General features: G+C 37.7%; 1 protein-coding gene and 1 pseudogene across 1 annotated transcript in view; one reads left to right on the top strand and one right to left on the bottom strand.

The window, feature by feature from the left end:
• Window positions 1-20982, bottom strand: part of LOC110442001 (TBC1 domain family member 23-like) — a 40138-nt gene extending 19156 nt beyond the window's left edge. Inside the window, exons 1-12 of the mRNA XM_021485377.1 lie at window positions 20935-20982; window positions 13587-13695; window positions 12688-12793; window positions 10941-11145; window positions 10123-10246; window positions 8878-9002; window positions 7688-7734; window positions 4255-4358; window positions 3867-3995; window positions 3357-3455; window positions 771-846; window positions 95-232 (exon numbers count right to left, since the gene is read on the bottom strand). Coding sequence (XP_021341052.1) covers window positions 95-232; window positions 771-846; window positions 3357-3455; window positions 3867-3995; window positions 4255-4358; window positions 7688-7734; window positions 8878-9002; window positions 10123-10246; window positions 10941-11145; window positions 12688-12793; window positions 13587-13695; window positions 20935-20963 — 1291 coding nt within the window. The 5' untranslated portion in view covers window positions 20964-20982. The remainder of the gene's footprint in view (window positions 1-94; window positions 233-770; window positions 847-3356; window positions 3456-3866; window positions 3996-4254; window positions 4359-7687; window positions 7735-8877; window positions 9003-10122; window positions 10247-10940; window positions 11146-12687; window positions 12794-13586; window positions 13696-20934) is intronic.
• Window positions 20983-21240: 258 nt separating this feature from the next.
• On the top strand, window positions 21241-22021 carry LOC110442004 (annotated as a pseudogene).
• Window positions 22022-22467: the final 446 nt, after the last annotated feature.

The following is a 22467-nucleotide window of genomic DNA, read 5'->3' on the forward strand; positions in this document are numbered from 1 at the left end:
AGAGTTACCTCCGTAGCCTCCGCGGGCTATACTGATGTACTGGTAGTGTTTCTGTAGTTAGCCAGTATACAGTATACAGATATAAGAGAGTTACCTCCGTAGCCTCCGCGGGCTATACTGATGTACTGGTAGTGTTTCTGTAGGAAGTTAGCTACCACCATGTGTACGTACTGGTCCTCCTCCTCCCGTCCACTCCCAATAAAACACAGGTGTTCTCCCCCAGCCACAGAACCTTTACAAATACATTATCAAAGGAAAGGAAAATTAGGACTAAGCTACCTGTTGATAAAAAAAGATAGAAATAAAATCAGAATCTCATACTTACAGACATCTTTTCAGTGTAAATATATTGGTAGTTCCCTGACCAAGATGTCTTGGAATCACTAAATATTTAAACATCTCTGTAAAGTTCTTCTACAGCGACTTTGTTCATTCTGTGTTACCTGATAATGTGCCTGTCTTTAATGTCTATGTTCACAATCAACTTTTTTACTTGTCGAATACATTTTTTCTGAAATGTTAGAATTTGATGTTCTTTTCAAGCAAAGGTTTATCTAAAATTGACTAATTTTGCCTAATCACAGCATAACAAATGTTTTGTCTTCTGGTAAGATTTAGGACATTGTTTTAAAATAAATTAAATAAATGTTTTCATTTTTGGCAATATTGGTATCTTTCATCATAGATGCATACTGAGAGCATGAATTAATCTAAAAGCTCTTCAATCAATTTCTTCCTCTCATCTTCCTGTATAAACAGGGCGAACAGACCTGACGAGATGGCCTGTTGCTGGGCCGCTAGTAGGGCCTGCACAGCTGTGTTGAACTCCATCGGGTTTTGTAACATCTGAAATAGACAACAATGTTTGACATGAATTTTAAATTTTTCATGTTATATGGCGAAAAAGATCACCTTTCTCACTTAGATTGATCTTAAACCTCCAATTCTTTCTTTGCATGTTGCAGAGTTATCTTCTCTTGTGAGCAGGTATTGATTGTTATGTCATTGGTTTGTGTGAAATATTACGTCGTTTTCTCAAAAATTGATGACCTTACTCTCACAAACAAATGACGTAACAATTAATACCTGCTCACAAGAGAAGATAACTCTGCAATATGCAAAGACGGAATACAGACCAGCTGATCACAATATGATTAAAACTGATATACATATGTATACCTTTCTATGTTATACGTCTGTATACCTCTCTATGATATACATCTGTATATCTCTCTATGACATACGTCTGTATACCTCTCTATGATATACATCTGTATACTTCTCTATGACATACGTCTGTATACCTTTCTATGTTATACGTCTGTATACCTCTCTATGTTATACGTCTGTATACCTCTCTATGACATACATCTGTATACCTCTCTATGACATAAGTCTGTATACCTCTCTATGACATACGTCTGTATACCTCTCTATGACATACGTCTGTATACCTCTCTATGACATACGTCTGTATACTTCTCTATGACATATGTCTGCATACCTCTCTATGATATACATCTGTATACTTCTCTATGACATACATCTGTATATCTCTCTATGACATACATCTGTATACCTCTCTATGATATACATCTGTATACCTCTCTATGTTATACGTCTGTATACCTCTCTATGACATACGTCTGCATACCTCTGTATACCTCTCTATGACATAGATCTGTATACCTCTCTATGACATATGTCTGTATACCTTTCTATGACATACGTCTGTATACCTTTCTATGTTATACGTCTGTATACCTCTCTGTGACATACGTCTGTATACCTCTCTACGACATACATCTGTATACCTCTCTATGGCATACATCTGTATACCTCTCGATGACATACGTCTGTATACCTCTTTATGATATACATCTGTATTCTTCTCTATGACATACATCTGTATGTCTCTCTATGACATACATCTGTATGTCTCTCTATGACATACATCTGTATCCCTCTCTATGATATATATCTGTCTACCTCTCTATGATCCTCTCTATGACATACATTTGTATACTTCTCTATGACATATGTCTGTATACCTCTCTATGACATGCGTCTGCATACCTCTCTATGATATACATCTTTATACCTCTCTATGATATACATCTGTATCCCTCTCTATGACATACATTTGTATACTTCTCTATGACATATGTCTACATACCTCTCTATGATATACATCTTTATACCTCTCTATGATATACATCTGCATACCTCTCTATGACATATGTCTGCATACCTCTCTATGATATCCATCTGTATACCTCTCTATGATATATATCTGTCTCCCTCTCTATGATATACATCTGCATACCTCTCTATGACATACATTTGTATACTTCTCTATGACATATGTCTACATACCTCTCTATGATATACATCTGCATACCTCTCTATGACATACATTTGTATACTTCTCTATGACATATGTCTACATACCTCTCTATGATATACATCTTTATACCTCTCTATGATATACATCTTTATACCTCTCTATGATATACATCTTTATACCTCTCTATGATATACATCTTTATACCTCTCTATGATATACATCTGTATCCCTCTCTATGATATACATCTGCATACCTCTCTATGACATATGTCTGTATACCTTTCTATGACATACGTCTGTATACCTGTCTATGATATACATCTGTATACCTATCTATGATATACATCTGTATACCTCTCTATGACATACGTCTGCATACCTCTCTATGATATACATCTGTATACCTCTCTATGATATATATCTGTCTACCTCTCTATGATATACATCTGTATACCTCTCTATGACATACGTCTGTATACCTCTCTATGACATATGTCTGTATACCTCTCTATGACATACGTCTGTATACCTCTCTATGACATACGTCTGCATACCTCTCTTTACATATGTCTGAATACCTCTCTATGACATACATCTGTATACCTCTCTATGACATACATCTGTATACCTCTCTATGACATACATTTGTATACTTCTCTATGACATATGTCTGTATACCTGTCTATGACATACGTCTGCATACCTCTTTATGATATATATCTGTATACCTCTCTATGACATACGTCTGCATACCTCTCTATGACATACATTTGTATACTTCTCTATGACATATGTCTGTATACCTGTCTATGACATACATCTGTATACCTCTATGACATACATCTGTATACCTCTCTATGACATACGTCTGCATACCTCTCTATGACATACGTCTGTATACCTCTCTATGACATATGTATCTATTACATCATAGAAAGCATTCAGCTCTTCTTGTAAGTAATGTCAAAAGAGAGACTTAAAACGACTTTACCTCTGGGTGACTACTTACAAGGTCTGCGTCTAGATGAAAGGCTGTGGGGAGGTGGCCGCGGTTGTACTGTTCTGCTGGTCGACAGTCAACAATAAAATAACGAACTCCATCTCCACTCTGTAATGGTAAAGTTTGATATACTGTCAAAACTTGTAAGAACCTCATAAACAGGATTATTAGTTGACGGAGAAAGTCTACGTGACATCTGTAATCAGTTGTCACATTAATCCACTAATCCCAGAGAGTCGAACACATTCCTGAAGAAAAGGTTTGCTGCAATGTGGAAGGTCTAAAAATAATAAATCCTTGTATTATACATTAAATCTTCAAGAATATAAGAAATATTCAGACAATAATGAGAAGCAACCTCATGAGATACTCCTAATAGGTGAATTTCAGGCTACTACAAAAGTTCAGATTATTTATAAAGGTTTACGTTGTAAAATGTTTCTGGATCAATCAGATTCTATTTTATACTGATTGGGACACTGAGGAAGAGAAATGCTGTTGATCAATAACCATACTTACTACAGAGGATTTGTTGGCTTGTAACAGCTCTGCTACTGATACAGGTAAGCAAAGAGCCTGAGAGACCTGGATTCCAAACGCTTCACTGACTGGGATCATGCTCGTGCCAAAAAGTGGTCCCTGGTAATCCTGTGGGTGTAGGAAATCCACCATATACACAAAGTGATCCTGTGTTAGCTTACTTACACATTCTTGTAATGATACATATGTTTTCTTGGCAATTTGAAACAAAATGCTACCTAACACACACTTGTGATACAACTTTCAAAATCTTAGTGTTACACACTCCCCCTGCCACATTTATTATCATTGGCAAATGTCGTTGTTTGCTAATGAAGCAAGTATGTGACCAGTAAATACTGGGCAAAAGAGCAGAAATGAGACCTACCCTGCGGAATGACTGAGGCGTTTTGGATGCATAGTACTGGGCAAGAGAGCAGAAATCTTCTATGTCTTCAGCCTCCAATCCTCCAGGAAACGTTGCCAACATTTCTGAAAAGCAATGATCCATTTTAAGAATATGAGATTAAAAAAGTCCAGGACTATTTACTGCCTATATTTTTTCCCTTATCGAATAAATCTGAATGGGTACGGGACCCATTTAGATTTATTCAATAAGGAAAAATCTCAAAAGCCAAAATCAACAATCAACTTTAGAATTTTCATAAATGTTATTAAAGCCATTTTAAAGACACCCAAAAAGTGCATAAAGATGCTTCAAATTGCTGTCAAATTTTCCCTCACTGTATGAGGTGCATGCCACTGTACTAGGTGACATGTCACTGTACAAGGTGACATTGCACTGTACGAGGTGACATGGCACTGTAGGAGGTGACATGGCACTGTACGAGGTGACATGGCACTGTACGAGGTTAAATGACACTGTAGGAGGTGACATGGCACTGTACGAGATTACATGACACTGTACAAGGTGACACTGTACGAGGTGACATGGCACTGTACGAGGTGACACTGTACGAGGTGACATGGCACTGTACGAGGTGACATGGCACTGTACAAGGTGACATGGCACTGTACAAGGTGACATGGCACTGTACGAGATGAAATGGCACTGTACGAGGTGACATGGCACTGTACGAGATGACATGGCACTGTACGAGGTGACATGACACTGTACAAGGTGACATGGCACGGTATGAGATGACATGTCACTGTACGAGGTGACATGGCACTGTACAAGGTGACATCGCACTTTATTAGGTGACATGGCACTTTACGAGTGACATGGCAATGTACGAGGTGACATGGCACTGTATGAGGTGACATGACACTGTACGAGGTGACATGACACTGTACAAGGTGACATGGCACTGTACGAGATGACATGGCACTGTATGAGGTGACATGGCACTGTACGAGGTGACGTATGAGGTGACACGGCAACATGGCACTGTATAAGGTGACATGACACTGTACAAGGTGACATGACACTGTACAAGGGGACACTGTACGAGGTGACATGGCACTGTACGAGATGACATGGCACTGTATGAGGTGACACGGCACTGTACGAGGTGACATGGCACTGTATGAGGTGACATGACACTGTACGAGGTGACACTGTACGAGGTGACATGGCACGGTACGAGGTGAAATGACACTGTAGGAGGTGACATGGCACTGTACGAGATTACATGACACTGTATTAGATGACATGGCACTGTACGAGGTGACATGACACTGTACGAGATGACATGGTGCTGTACGAGGTGACATGGCACTGTACGAGATTACATGACACTGTACAAGGTGACACTGTACGAGGTGACATGGCACTGTACAAGGTGACATGACACTGTACGAGATGACATGGTGCTGTACCAGGTGACATGGCACTGTACGAGGTGACATGACACTGTACAAGGTGACATGGCACTGTACGAGATGAAATGGCACTGTACGAGGTCCCATGGCACTGTATGAGGTGACATGGCACTGTACGAGGTGACACGGCACTGTACGATATTACATGACACTGTACAAGTTGACGTTGCACTGTACGAGGTGACACGGCACTGTACGATATAAAATGGCACTGTACGAGTTGACATGACACTGTACTAGGTGACATGGCACTGTTTGAGGTGACATGGCACTGGACGAGATTACATGACAGTGTACGAGGTGACATTACACTGTACAAGGTGATATGACACTGTAGGAGGTGACATGTCACTGTACGAGGTGACATGGCACTGTACGAGATGACATGGCACTGTACGAGGTCCCATGGCACTGTACAAGGTGACATGACACTGTAGGAGGTGACATGGCACTGTACGAGATTACATGACACTGTACGAGGTGACATGACACTGTACAAGGTGACACTGTACAAGGTGACATGACACTGTACGAGATGACATGGCACTGTACGAGATGACATGGTGCTGTACGAGGTGACACTGTACGAGATGACACTGTACGAGGTGACATGGCACTGTACGAGATTACATTCATCTCGGACATTGTACAAGGTGACACTGTACGAGGTGACATGGCACTGTATGAGGTGACATGACACTGTACGAGGTGACATGGCACTGTACAAGGTGACATGACACTGTACGAGGTGACATGACACTGTACGAGATGACATGGTGCTGTACGAGGTGACATGGCACTGTATGAGATTACATGACATTGTAGGAGGTGACATGACACTGTACGAGATGACATGGTGCTGTACGAGATTACATGACACTGTATGAGGTGACATGGCACTGTACAAGGTGACATGACACTGTACGAGGTGACATGACACTATACAAGGTGACACTGTACAAGGTGACATGACACTGTACGAGATGACATGGTGCTGTACGAGGTGACACTGTACAAGGTGACATGGCACTGTACGAGATTACATGACACTGTACAAGGTGACACTGTACAAGGTGACATGGCACTGTTTGAGGTGACATGGCACTGTACGAGGTGACATGATACTGTAGGAGGTGACATGGCACTGTACGAGATTACATGACACTGTATGAGGTGACATGACACTGTACGAGATGACATGGCACTGTACGAGATGACATGGCACTGTACGAGGTGACATGGCACTGTACGAGGTGACATGACACTGTATGAGGTGACATGACACTGTACGAGATAACATGGTGCTGTACGAGGTGACATGACACTGTACAAGATGACATGGCGCTGTACGAGGTGACATGGCACTGTACGAGATTACATGACACTGTACAAGGTGACACTGTACGAGGTGACATTGCACTGTATGAGGTGACATGACACTGTACAAGATGACATGGCGCTGTACGAGGTGACATGACACTGTACGAGGTGACATGACACTGTACGAGGTTACATGACACTGTAGGAGGTTACATGACACTGTACGAGGTGACACTGTACGGGGTGACATTGCACTGTACGAGGTGACACTGAACGAGGTGACATGACACTGTAGGAGGTGACATGTCACTGTACGAGGTGACATGACACTGTACGAGGTGACACTGTACGAGGTGACATTGCACTGTACGAGGTGACACTGAACGAGGTGACATGACACTGTAGGAGGTGACATGACACTGTGGGGGTGACATGGCACGGTATGAGATGACATGGCACTGTAGGAGGTGACATGACACTGTAGGAGATGACATGACACTGTACGAGGTGACATGACACTGTACGAGGTGACATGACACTGTACGAGGTGACATGACACTGTACAAGGTGACACTGTAGGAGGTGATGGTCTGAGTGTTCTGGTCTACACCACCAGTAGTATGTACGATATAGGCTAGTGGGACAGGCGTACTCACCAATCAGTGTCTGTTTAGTCTCCCCCTCACTCGACATCAGCTGGTCCCTATGTAGGAAAAACTCCCAATTACTCACAACAGAAATAACACAACATCTCATCAGACATGTTTTCATCATGAACAGTTACAGACCATTTGTGTTTCTAATTCATCACTAAAAAGGTGTAGGCACATTTCTGTTAAGTTTGCAGGATGGTTTCACAGATAAACTGAATAAAAACCAATGTTGGAAATCTGAAGCACAAGTAAAATCTTTCGCTTTCTTTGGCCTGTAATTCATTTGAAGTTGTCTTATCCTAACGAAAGAAAATGTTCAAGTAACATAAGTGACAATAGAGTGACAATAGAGTACACAATTAATTGATGTTTGTTACATCTAGGTATTTAAAATTCACCAACTTACTGTGGTGTATTAAAATATCAATATCAAATGAGATTTTTTATTTACTGTATAGCGTTTTGAATTCGCAGGGTCAATATCTCGTGGTTTTCGTATTCAGTACATATTCGCGGGAGTTAATTTTCGCTGTGCACCTGAATCCCACGTGTTGTGCAAAATATTATTGAGAGTTATAATTTAAGCGTTAAACATCGAAATACAGGTAAACCGTTTGAAAACACTGATCCCGAGCGGCGTTTTGCCGGTGACTTCACTCGAAATAAAATAAAATGTGTATGTACCTTTGTAGGAGTAAACTGTAATCAATGAATCACCTACTGTGTACACATAAATATGTTGTGGCCACTTATATGTTAGTGTTGTTTATTTTTACATGGACTGTCCAGTTGTAGGGTGATAATCTGATTTGATTTAATTCAAGCTTGTATAACAGAGTTGGGTTATAAGTATGTCCAACATAATGTGATAAGGTCCGTTAAAGTGGTTAACATTTTCCATAATTTTGCTGGTGTTTAGAATTCGCGGATATTAGTCAGTTAAGAATTCGCGGATATTAGTCAGTTTAGAATTCGCGGATATGAGTCAGTTTAGAATTCGCGGATATTAGTCAGTTTAGAATTCGCGGATATGAGTCAGTTTAGAATTTGCGGATATTAGTCAAAGCGCGAATATAGCGAAATTAAAGCCCCGCGAAATATAACTGCTATACAGTATAACTTTTAACTGAATGCATCAAGTGCTGCTTCTAAATGTCAATACACAGTTGTAATTAAAGATTGGAAAAATATACCTGGCGTTCACGAGAATGACGAGGGCCATGAAGAAAACGAGGAATGGGTCGCCATGCTGGAAGTACACATCCCACATGTACTTGATGACCTGCAGGTCACAGGTGGCAGCAAATAAACAGCGGAACTGAAAAACAAATTCACAGAGAAATTAAAACAAAATAAGTTGATAAATTTGTTGTGCCTACACATCAAGCTCCTAAGTGTTCGCCTGTGTCTGTATAACATACCTGTAATGTGACTCTAGGGATAACCATACAACACATACTCTTGGCCTTATACATGTAGGATGAAATATCTAATAAGACTATATATATCTTCAATAAGATTCGTCAGTTTGGAAATATGTTATATCAAATTTTTACTTTCTACACAAACTATGTACATATTAAACGTGTCGCAACGTTTCAAGACCGACTGGTCCCTTTGCCAAGCTATGACTGAATGAGCAATTTGCATCTTTTTACCTGTTCAACGATGTGACAAAATTGTATATTTTTCTTTTTGTCACTCGACCCCAAGACGTTTCCCCTATCAATAGGGAGCATATATACACTGCATCAGATAGGTAACAGGTAGGGAGTACTCTACTGACGGAATGGTGAGCTGTTGGTGAGCTGAATAAGGGTGGATTTGGATCAATAAATGACCCATTTATCGATACATGTGAGGTATGTGTTGTCATAGAAGAATCTTGTTGTCAGCACCTCAAAACTCTCCGATACGGTGTTGCATTATAATAAACTCCATTAGCAAAATGTGACATTCTTCCATATCACCGTCAATTAAGATGTGTGGTTTTGGTTATTTCGAACCCGCCAGATTACAAGCTTAGAGCAGACACACTTTATCACAATCTATCACCGTCAGTTCCAAACTGACTAATCTGTTTGGTAAGGTGACATGTGTGGTCATTCAGATTATGGCTAGATCACAGAACTGACCAATCAGAGCCTAGCTAGGCGACATTTATGATCAATCAGATTGTGGCTAGATCACAGAACTGACCAATCAGGGCCTAGCTAGGTGACAAGTGTGGTCAATCAGATTGTGGCTAGATCACAGAACTGACCAATCAGAACCTAGCTAGGCGAAATTTATGGTCAATCAGATTGTGGTTAGATCACAGAACTGACCAATCAGGGCCTAGCTAGGTGACAAGTGTGGTCAATCAGATTGTGACTAGATCACAGAACTGATCAATCAGAACCTAGCTAGGTGAGATGAATAACCAATCTGAACCTTACCCAACTTTGTGCGTAGGTGTCTGGTGTGATCTTTTTGGTGTCGAGGAAGGAACAGAGTTCTGGGTCGTGGTATTGCAGCAGTAGGCGAAACAAGTGAAACGGCTTCCCATTCTTCATACAGTCCCTGCAATGTTAAATTGGTGGAAATAAATAAATATTCAATGTCTGTAATAAATCAATATAACCTCATCATCTTTACATGAGTAGTTATGAACAAATAAGTTGATCAAAGGATGTTTCTTTCCCTAGGATGTATACTATGGGATGTATCTTGCCTGGGGACTGGGGATTTATCTTACCTGGGGACTGGGGATGTAACTTACCGGGGGACTGGGGAGGTATATTACCTGGGGACTTACAGGGATGTATCTTACCTGGAGACTGGGGATGTATCTTACCTGGGGACTGGGGATGTATATTTCCTGGGGACTTGCAGGGATGTATCTTACCTGGGGACTGGGGATGTATATTACCTGGGGACTTGCAGGGATGTATCTTACCTGGAGACTGGGGATGTATCTTACCTGGAGACTGGGGATGTATCTTACCTGGGGACTGGGGATGTATATTACCTGGGGACTTGCAGGGATGTATCTTACCTGGGGACTGGGAATGTAACTTACCTGGGGACTGGGGATGTATATAACCTGGGGACTGGGGAGGTATATTACCTGGGGACTTGCAGGGATGTATCTTACCTGGGGACTGGGGATGTCACTTACCTGGGGACTTGCAGGGATGTATCTTACCTTGAGACTGGGGATGCAACTTACCTGGGGACTTGGGATGTATCTTACCTGGGGATGTATATATCTTACCTGGGGATATACTTGTTGGTTAGGGAGTAGAAACAGTTATAGACCTCTCCGCGTCCCAGTTTCTGAGATAACAGTGGTTGTAGAATATCCAGCCATCCATTGTCTGATGTGTATTTTTCGTTGCGAGATTTCGAGAAGAACGTTGCTATGGACTCGAGATCACTGACAATAGACACTTTATCTTCCTCTTCATTGCCAAGTTTATCTGTCAAACAAAAATAAGAAATTCCTGCATTTTATTTTTCTCTTCAAACGAAGGAGAAACCAAAAATTAATAACTAAATGTGCTAAAAATTATTCATTAAAACAAGAAAAAAAATGAAAGTAGTTCCCTCTTAACTCCCCTTATTTAGCCTACATTGAACTAGGTTACCAAGGTTGTTAGGAAGTTGATGGAAAGATCCCAAATGTTGCAATGGATGCAGCAGACTTACTTGGGGGACGTTTGTGTACCCAAGTAGAACAAAGATAACTCTCCAATAAAAATAATTTATAATAGGCCTGGTTGCCATCATCAATACAGCCCAACAGTAGGGCTGTCAAAAACAATTTACACAAATAAAGGCTCTCTGGTGCATTCTAAGGTCTCTTGTTTAGGGACCAGTAATGACTGGACAAAAGCTGGACCTCTTCCTGACAATATTAACTTTATAGTCATACAGTTGGAAATGCTCCCTGTTATTGTTTATAAAAACATATCACTTTGGAAAAGAACATCAAGCTGTATTGAATTAAAATCTAATCTGTTTAATTTTGAGATTAAAAATTGAGTTACCGTTTTCTTAAAATTTTCAAATTTCTTTGCTGTTGATATTTTTATAAAATAATTATATGTGCTGTTTGTTACTTTAATATGCAGGATAAATAAATAGTACCGTAGAAATATGTGTATAACAAATAATACAAACAATCTGTAGAAATAATATTCAAGTTAAGTGAAATCTGTAGTAGAGTCACCGATATATTAATCGCAATAGGTTCGTGGTCAAGGAAATAACATCTGTTATGCAGAGTTACCATGTGTGGTGACCAGGTTGACCTGAAGTATACCTGACTCTTGTCATCACCATCAATTTCTTTGAGATATACACAGAGTCTTTAACTGTCCATGTTTTCTGAGGACCCTATTGCTAGATCCTTCCCAATCCTTCATGACACAACAAAACACTGTTTGACTAGGCATCAGACTCAGTGTGTGTCACCATTTACTTTCTAATAACAGTTGTGATTCCATTGAAACAAAGTCTGAATAATAAAATTTGATATTGTTTATCATGCAATGAAGTTTGAACATTAATTGGAGTTTATCAGAAGTTAATTATTGAAATGCAGAAAATATCCAATTTCATTTCTGATAATCTTAATCTGCAATGCATTTGAATCCTAACCAATACCTGCTAAAAACATTAAAGCACATGACGGGATCATACCTATAAAATCAATGTGTCAGTTGACACACTTGAGCTTAATTTGATGGATCCTACGTGTACACAACGGCACCATGCCATCAGTGCAGGGCATGGTCCTAGGCATAATACTGAGGAGCCCGAGGCTGTTATTGTTGGTTAAAGTCACCTGTCAGGTAATTTGATAGAATCAAGATGTGTTCATAGTACAGTTGCCACAGTGTAAAAACTACCCTACAGCAGTAGTAGATATATAACAGATTGGGGTTTGTCCATTTTAGTTAATTTTCAATAAAATAGAGAAGCCTCCTTATGAAAAGAATACTGAATATACTACATACCAACAAGTGTACGACAGTCCTCCCTCACTAAGCCTTGTTCCTCCATGTCATAGAGACCATCAAATGTCCCCATACTGTCACCTTTGTTCTGTACATTCAGGCAAATCTGAAACAATCAATCAGAAAATTTACCAAAAGTCATGATTCTAGTCCTTTCAGTTTTTCAGTAAAAGTCATTTGAAGTTTTTGACATATTTGACCTCTGTGACCTTGAAAGTAGGTCAAAGTCATTTTCGTTCAATACTTTGTTGTGCTTAGTCACAAGAAACTACCAGCAAAATATCATGATTCTAAGCCTTTCAGTTCTACAGAAGAAGTTGTTTAAAGATTTTTGACATACTTGACCTCTGTGACCTTAAATGCAAGTCATGTCACTATTGTCACAAACTTGTTTTGACTCAATCAAAGGAAGCTACCTGCTAAATATCCTGATTCTAAGCATTTCCATTCTTCTTCAGAAGGCATATGAAGTTTTTCACATATTTGACCTCTGTGACCTTGAAGGAGGGATAAAGTCATTTTTATTTGCAAACTTTGTCAGGCTTCATCAAAGAAAGCTACCAGCCAAGTTTTTGAAATATTGACATCTGAGACCTTGAAAGTAAATATTTTACGCCTTTCGGTTCTTCAGGAGAAGACAATGTTTTTGACATGTTTGACCTCTGTGACTTTGAAAGTAGGTCAAGGTCGTTTTCGTTTGCAAACTTTGTTGGGTTTTGATTACAGCCTAATACCAGGACTTAAAGCCCTTTAGTTTTTCAGAAAACGTCATTTAAAGGAAATTTTTATTTTAATTATTTTAGATGGAAGAATTTTAATCCATACTGATAGCCCTGCCACACTTCTGCTCATGTGACTTCAACGTTGTTACTAGGTAACATTTACACTCTGATACAGACCTGCCACACCTCTGCTCTCAGGTGATCTGGTACTGGGCGACATTTACAAATGTTTCTCAGCGTCCCAAAGTCACACTCTTCTATAAGTGCAGTCTCCAGATCCGTTACCCTGTAATACACATGTAATAGGTAATAGTCAGTACTTTCTAAGGGAGAAAATTGAAATAATAATATATTTTATCGTTATTTCCGATGAGATATATTAACATACCATATCATAACTAATAGACCAAGAGGGGATCAATACCATTTTTATTATTTTATATCGCATCATTTCACATAGGTTTTATTTGAAATATGAAAAAAGCGCATCTAAAATATATATTAGGCTGAAAAAACAAAGTTTGTTTTCCGTTATGCAACCAACCCTATCAAATTTGTGCCAAATAAGCAATTTCAGTTTCCCTGGTGTAAATAATAACCTGCAATGTAGATTTCAGTTTCCCTGGTGTAAATAATAACCTGTGATGTAGATTTCAGTTTCCCTGGTGTAAATGATAACCTGCAATGTAGATTTCAGTTTCCCTGTTGTAAATAATAACCTGCGATGTAGATTTCAGTTTCCCTGGTGTAAATGATAACCTGCAATGTATATTTCAGTTTCCCTGGAGTAAATAATAACCTGAGATGTAGATTTCAGTTTACCTGGTGTAAATGATAACCTGCGATGTAGATCTCAGTTTCCCTGGTGTACATAATAACCTGCGATGTAGATCTCAGTTTCCCTGGTGTAAATTATAAACTGCGATGTATATTTCAGTTTCCCTGATATAAATAATAACCTGCAGCGAAGATTTCAGTTTCCCTTGGGTAAATAATAACCTGAAATGTAGTCTTTTACGTGTAAATAATAACCTGAAATGTAGTCTTTTACGTGTAAATAATAACCCGCGATGTAGATTTCAGTTTACCTGGTGTAAATGATAACCTGCAATGTAGCTTTCAGTTTCCCTGGTCTCAATAATACCCTGCAATGAAGATTTCAGTTTCCCAGGTGTAAATAATAACCCGCGATGTAGATTTCAGTTTCCCTGGTGTAAATAATAACCTGCGATGTAGATTTCAGTTTCCTTGGTGTAAATAATAACCTGCAATGTAGACTTTTACGTGTAAATAATAACCTGCAATGTAGACTTTTACTTGTAAATAATAACCTGCAATGTAGACTTTTACGACATTTATTGTACTTTACACATGACAGCACTAGGAGCCAACAATGAAGAAGCAGCCAAAGTGTTTTAGTTATACACTGTCAACAAGTTCAACAACGGCAGCACACATTGGACATAGAGTAGAGGTATATACAGAGGGGAAGGATTTGTGCTGTCAGGTATATACAGATGGGAAGGATTTGTGCTGTCAGGTATATACAGATGGGAAGGATTTGTGCTGTCAGGTATATACACTCTAAGCAAGCAAGTGGTCAGGCCAGTTATAAACAAGTTTAAGATTCTGTCATGAGTGAGCAAAGATAGCACACATTGGATATGCCGTTATTCTTGAGATTTGACACATTTTCTTACATTTTCCTCGATAATAGTCAATACACGGATACTTCAGGAATGCATGCACAGGTAAGTTTTTTCATTAATTTCATTATTCATTGCAATTTTGCGCCACTAAAATTCTGCATTCAAACGTTACTTTTCAGACAAATTGCACAATATTTTCAACAAATAATTTCTGAAAGGGTCATTATTGACATTGTTCTTGACATGGGTATATCAACCAACTTCCATATTTTTATCATTTTGAGGAAAAGTTAGGAGCCCATCTCATACTATATACACTGACATGAGCCTGAATGAAATACCTTAAGCAAACAATATTTTATGTGCCCGCTGATCTCGCTTTTTCGGGGATTTTTCGCAATAGTACAGTAGACCCTAGGCCCAACTGAAGTACAGCTATTGCTGTTTGCGGCAAAATAATCATCAATCAACAAGGAATCGTGATTGGCTTTGTATTCTATCTGTGAGTCATCATCAGCTGTCAAACGGGTAGCAGGTCATCTCGGCACTTGGAGAGTTAAAGTCTGGCACCTATGGTTTGAGACACCTCAGTACTTTTTTGGGGTCACCTCATTATTTTCACTAGGACACCTCGGCACTTATCTTTTTTTTCGGTACTTTTTATAATAAATTAACCCTTAGGCTGCTACGCACGGCATATGCCGTTTTAAAAAGTCGGGTCGTCAGTGCTATGCACAGCATATGCCGTTTCTTGGTCTGTAGGTTTTGATCTGTATAGGTAAATACTGTTCAAAGCAACTTTAGAATTGTTTTTCTAGAATAGTTGTTGCTATACCAAACCCGAACGCGTATATAATAGAAGGCTTCTGATTGGTTGTTTTGTCATTACTTTCGATATTCCCGACAGTGTACCGTAGTAATGACCAAAGGTGTGCGAGAGAATTTCAAAACGAAAAAAAAAGTCACAAAAATGGCGGACGCGTAGATTGAAGCAATGAATATTCTCCAGTGTCACCTAAGATTGATAATAAAGGTTTTGATGGGTTTGATGTGGAAATACTTTGGTGTAACATAATATGTAACTTTCCAATGAACGGCTTTGTCCCCTAAGCAAACAGGAAAATATCGGCGGACCGAGGCACACATGTCGTCTGCAGGTGAGGCCGAATTAAACATTGACACGTTTTGAGCTGATTTACTTCTTCAAAACTTTTTATCGATGATTTAATCATAAACTAGACCTTAGCTAAGATATATCTATATGCCGACGGTGACAGTAAATATATTGAATGACGACCTGAAACCTGTAGCAAATCACATGCAATTCTTGACGAAATACCTGACCTTTTTAGCTGAGAATCTCCATGTAAATGTACAGTGTCTTATGTCAAAAATGAAGTTTATAATCTCTGTTATCATTTGCCAATCACATTTGCGGACAAAAATAATTTTAAAATGATCTTTTTGGTGCTTAAATCTGATTAATTAAAAGTTTCACCCTTTCTTACCTTTATTACCACCTGTACAGGTAAATACTGAAGCAACTTTAGAATCGAAAACGTTAATATAAACAATAACGAACAATTTTCATATAACTTTTTTTCACATATATATAACAAATATTTTTTAAGCTATATGCACATTTGAAAAATTAAGTAAATTAATTTAAATTTCAATAACTAATTCAGCAGTGGTGTCCCTTTACATAGAAAACAATGCAGCAGCCTAAGGGTTAATATTGTTCCAATAAAACAAATTAATGTACATGTAAAGAATGTACTTTTATTGTCGTTCTTGTTTACTTTCTTTATTTTATCATGCACGGTTTTGGTAGATTGCTATCTAAGTCCGTGGTTATGGTTAAAATATAAAACACGGAAGTCTTATTGCAACAATTAAAGGTGTAGAGCGTTAATTACAGAAAGTGTTTGTTTTCACATTCATATAATTATCTTGTCATCATGCACAGGTACCGGTGGTTGTGATTATTAAGAAAAAAACGAAGTCATGCTCATACAACTTACAAGATGTGGAACGTGTACTGGAACGATATATTGGTAGTTTTATTGGTATTCGTCTTATCGCAATCATAATCACGTTAAAATGGATATCTTCAATTATCGTTCAGTACACGTTCTACCATACCCATATTTATTTACGTATAAAATCCATATTGAATGACATCAGAACATAGTCATACATATAAAACTTATTGAAAAATTTCAGTTACTCCTTGAAAACCATTATTTATTACATACTTACTAATAAATACGCGTTTTTTGTATATACGATACCACACAATTTCTCAAACCCATATCAGCCCTCGCCATATCACACCCCAAAACCTGTATCAGCCCCTGCCGTATCACACCCCAAAACATGTATCAGCCCGCAAAACCCATATCACACCCCTTTTGGATTTTTTTTCATTTTTCAATATTCCAAAAATAAAAATAAATCATAAGATAGTAGTTTTTATTAGTAAGTATGTAATAAACAGAATAAAACACGCCCTTTTCCATATCAAACCCAGTATCAACCCTCGACCAATATCGATATTGCAGTCTCAGGTTGATACTGGATGTGATATGGAAAAAAGGAATGTATTATTCTCTATATAATAAGCACATGCCGTAGATATACTTTGGTCAGATAATTGAAAAGGATAACTTGTATTCAAAACATATAAAAAGCATATTGCTTAAATATCAATAGATTCAATTAAATTCTTTTATTACTTTAGACCTTTTGGCCCATCAGTGAAATATTGACATGAATAACAAAGTTGAAATATGGCGTACAGAGTATAATTATATAGAGAATTAGGTTCATAAGAAAATGAACATAATTCTTTAATAGTTTCAACTCTAAGTAATTGAATAAGCTTAAAATCCAATGGAATAATTTGCTCCATTATCTATGTCCAAATCCTTGATTATCAAAGTGATCTCTTACAATGACTTCATAGATAGATAGCTAAAATTATCACATGCCGTAAATAGAAAGTTGTAGATACTGACCACGTGCTGTTGATAAACTTAGAAAATATCATTTAATGTAATAATTATATTTAACCCATATCCATTTTACGCTGACTAAAAACTTATGTTTGCATTTCATCTTTACGACCCATTATTTTGACTAAAAATGTATAATTATGTAACATTTCATCTTTACTTCATGTTATTCTGATTATAATCATATATAACATTTCATCTTTACAGCCCATATTCTGACTATAAATATATGTTACATTTCATCTTTACGACCCGTTATTATGGCTAAAAATGTTTATGTAACATTTCATCTTTACGTCTTGTTATTCTGATTATAATCATATATAACATTTCATCTTTACAGCCCATATTCTGACCATAAATATATGTTACATTTCATCTTTACGACCCGTTATTATGGCTAAAAATGTTTATGCAACATTTCATCTTTACGGCCCATTATTCATTGTTTAAATGCTATTTTTATGGACTATTATCCTGATTTTAATTTCAAAGTGATATACAAACAAGCTTGGAAGTTGTAATGCTTCCATGCCTCTGTGACGAACAATAATTTATAACTTATAAGTGGAGCGTGTAGAGTTAGGCCATCCGTACAAATATTTCTACAAATAATATGCATTAACCCTTAGGCTGCTATATTGATTTCTATGTAAACGGACACCACTGCTGAATTAATTATTGAAATTTAAATTAATTTACTTGATTTTTCAAATGTGCATAACTTGGAAAAATATTTGTAATATGTGAAAAAAAGTTATATGAAAATTGTTCGTTGTTGTCTCTAGTTTATATTAACGTTTTCAATTCTAAAGTTGCTTCAGTATTTACCTGTACAGGTGGTAATAAAGGTAAGAAAATGTGAAACTTTTAATTAATCGGATTTAAGCAAGAGGAAGATCAATTTAAAATTATTTTCGTCCGCAATGTGATTGGCAAATGATAACAGAGATTATAAACTTCATTTTTGACATAAGACGCTGTATATTTATACGGAGATTCTCAGGTAAAAAGGTCAGGTATTTCGTCACGAATTGCATGTGATTTGCTACAGGTTTCAGGTCGCCATTCAATAAATTTACTGTCACAGTCGGCATATAGATATATCTTAGCTACGGTCTAGTTTATGATTAAATCACCTATAAAAAGTTTGAAGAAATAAATCGGCTCAAAACGTATCAATGTCAATGTTCAATTCGGCCTCACCTGCAGACGACATGTGCTCCTCGGTCCGCTGATATTTTCCTGTTTGCGTAGAGCACAAAGCCGTTTACTGGAAAGTTACATACTATGTAACACCGAAGTATTTCCACATCAACCATGCAAAACCCTTTAAAACCTTTATTATCATTGTAGGTGACGATGGAGAATAAATGTTCACCATTATATTCATCGCTTCAATCCACACGTCCGCCATTTTTATGTTTTATTTTTCGATTTGAAATTCTCTCGCACACCTTTGGTTATTACTAGGGTACACTGCCGTGAATATCGAAAGTAATGACAAAACAACCAATCAGAAGCCTTCTACTATACACGTTCGGGTTTGGTATAGCAACAACCTGACTTCACACTTCCTGGCTACCGATCAAAGCCTACAGACCAAGAAACGACTATAGTCGTACGTAGCACTGACGGCCCGACTTTTCAAAACGACTATTGTTGTGCGTAGCAGCCTAAGGGTTAAGTTATTAAAATAAAATGTTCAATGGAGTATAGTTTCTTTCAATATTGTTGATGTGATTTATCAGATCGAGGAAAACCACAACTTGCGTATAATACGCAAACTCGCCTATTTAAATGCCAGTTGGAGTATGGATTTGTTACTAAAAATAACACAAATCGCCTTAACGGTAACTTTTGCAAGATATTATTAAAAATCGCATTAATTTACGACAAGGTAAAAATATTTTGCTAAAAGAGGTTTACTGAAAGCGTTGGCTACTTTGAAACTTGATGTAACTTTACCGGAAGTATTGCATCTATTTTTGGTACTTTCCCACATGCAAAACTTTATTTTTGCATTTGTATTATGTTTCATGACTTAATAAACAGGTTGGGGAAAACCACCAACTTGCATATATATGCAAACTCGCCTATTATACGCCAGTTGGAGTATGGATTTGTTATCAAAAATAACCCAAATCGATTTAACAGTAACCTTTGCAAGATATTATTAAAAATCGCATTAATTTACGACAAGGTAAATCATATTTTGCTAAAAGATGTTTACTGAAAGCGTTGGCTACTTAGAAACTTGATGTAACTTTACCAGAAGTATTGCATCTGTTTTTGGTACTTTCCAACATGCAAATAGTTTATTTTTGCATTTGTATTATGTTTCATGACTGAATAAATGCGACTTGGACAAACAGTGTGAATAAATTAAGATTAAAGTGATTTTGGCTATTTTTAATAACAAATCCATACCCCTATTGGCGTATAATAGGCGAGTTTGCGTATTATACGCAAGTTAGTGGTTTTCCCCGACCTGTTTATGTATAATACATTGAAATAGACTTGCATTTCAACGAATTCTGAGTGTTGTGTTATTCCGAAAATAAAAGGTCCGAGGTAACCAAGTGCCGAAAATATAAGTGCCGAGTTGTCCAAGTACCGACTTTGCCAGGTGCCGAGGCTTCTATGATTCGTCAAACGGACCTTCAAATTCATGAAATACAGCCGAGACGTGTATACATAAGGATACCTATGATATCAGTACGATTTCCGTCGTAATTTCATTAATGCATCATATTTCAACAGTTTGTATGGTAAACCTGTTAGATGATATTGCTGCAACTTAAAATAAAATAAGATATAACATAAATTCTCGACAAAAATGACATAATTAATATTTACCAGCTCGTATCATCAACAGACTCCGCCATCTTGTGAAGTTTGACGTGTATACCGTAAACCGGAAAGGGATGTCGTAAATTAGGAAGTCATTCACAAAATGAGACCCTTTTCTTCTTGAGACTGTCATTTATATCTATTTACTTTTTCTGCTATGGTTATATTTTAAATACATCATCATACAATGCATTTAGGTCAACTCTTAATATTGAATATTTCATGCGTGTTTCATTCATAATGTGTATTACCCTATTCTCAATAGGTATTATGACGGGGAATCCCAAGTCGGACTACTAAAAATAAGGTAATTTTAACCAGGAAGCCAAAATGGCGAACCGAGGGAAGAACGCCCCGACCAAAAATTTTGGGGGCGTGATAGGACTGCTTCAGGGAGTCCTAGCTCCTCCGAAACTAGTCGTGGACAAAAAGACGATAGAAAAATCATGGAAACTCATGGATAAAGTCGTCAAATTGTGTCAGCATCCTCGAATGAATTTGAGAAATAGCCCTCCATTCATCCTCGACATTTTACCCGATACGTATCAACACTTACGACTTATTTACAGTAAACACGACGACCGTTTACAGACACTCAATGAGTGCGAATATTTTAGGATTTTTATCGAAAATCTCATGAACAAGTGCAAGAACACGATAAAATTATTTAAAGAAGGAAAAGAAAAAATGTTTGACGAGAATTCACACTACAGGAGAAATTTGACAAAACTTTCTTTGGTATTTTCTCACATGTTGGCAGAACTGAAAGCTCTTTATCCAAGTGGAGTGTTTACAGGCGAAAACTTCAGGATAACGAAAAGTGATGCATCAGATTGGTGGAAAAAGTCATTTGGGGATAAGTAAGTATGCGCTTGGTTTTTATGCACGGACTACAGGTAAACGGTGTACACGAGTCGTGATGTCTACTGTCAGATGTTTTAATGACTGATTATTATGCCGATCTGTATTGTTTTTCGCTCGTTGATTCTGACATCAGCGGTTGGTTATACATGTGCACCTATCGACTGAAAGGTTTATGTAACATGCTATGATTTAAACTGGGTTATGCTGTGTGTGACAGTGATATACACTTGGTAATACATGTATGTAGACTTGGCAGTAGCCTTCTACAACCGGAAGTTAGTCATTAATCTACCCAGACCACTTGTGTATATGTGGGCTGAGTGCATTTGGCAAGATTTATCCCCAGGGATATCACTGTACACCATTCCATGAGCCCACTGGCCCTGTTCAATAGCTTTCATATACATCACAGCAGGATCAGGTGGCAAGACACATTCAATTTCATGAAACCTGGATATCTATTGCTGTATGTGAAGTAACAGTTAGCAGTGCCATATTCTACACTGTGTATAGCTCTATCACATTATTGTATGTGTGTTTCCCTGATGTAGCTGACAATGATATTTACATGATACATTCATCACAATGGACCAAATTGATAATCAATAATGTCTCATAATCTTTGTTTGCTATAAGGGCTAAATAAAACACAGAAAGGGGCACACCTGTACACCT

The sequence above is a fragment of the Mizuhopecten yessoensis genome, unplaced genomic scaffold (genome assembly GCF_002113885.1).
Source record: "Mizuhopecten yessoensis strain PY_sf001 unplaced genomic scaffold, ASM211388v2 scaffold716187, whole genome shotgun sequence".
Taxonomy (NCBI): Eukaryota; Metazoa; Mollusca; class Bivalvia; order Pectinida; family Pectinidae; genus Mizuhopecten; species Mizuhopecten yessoensis.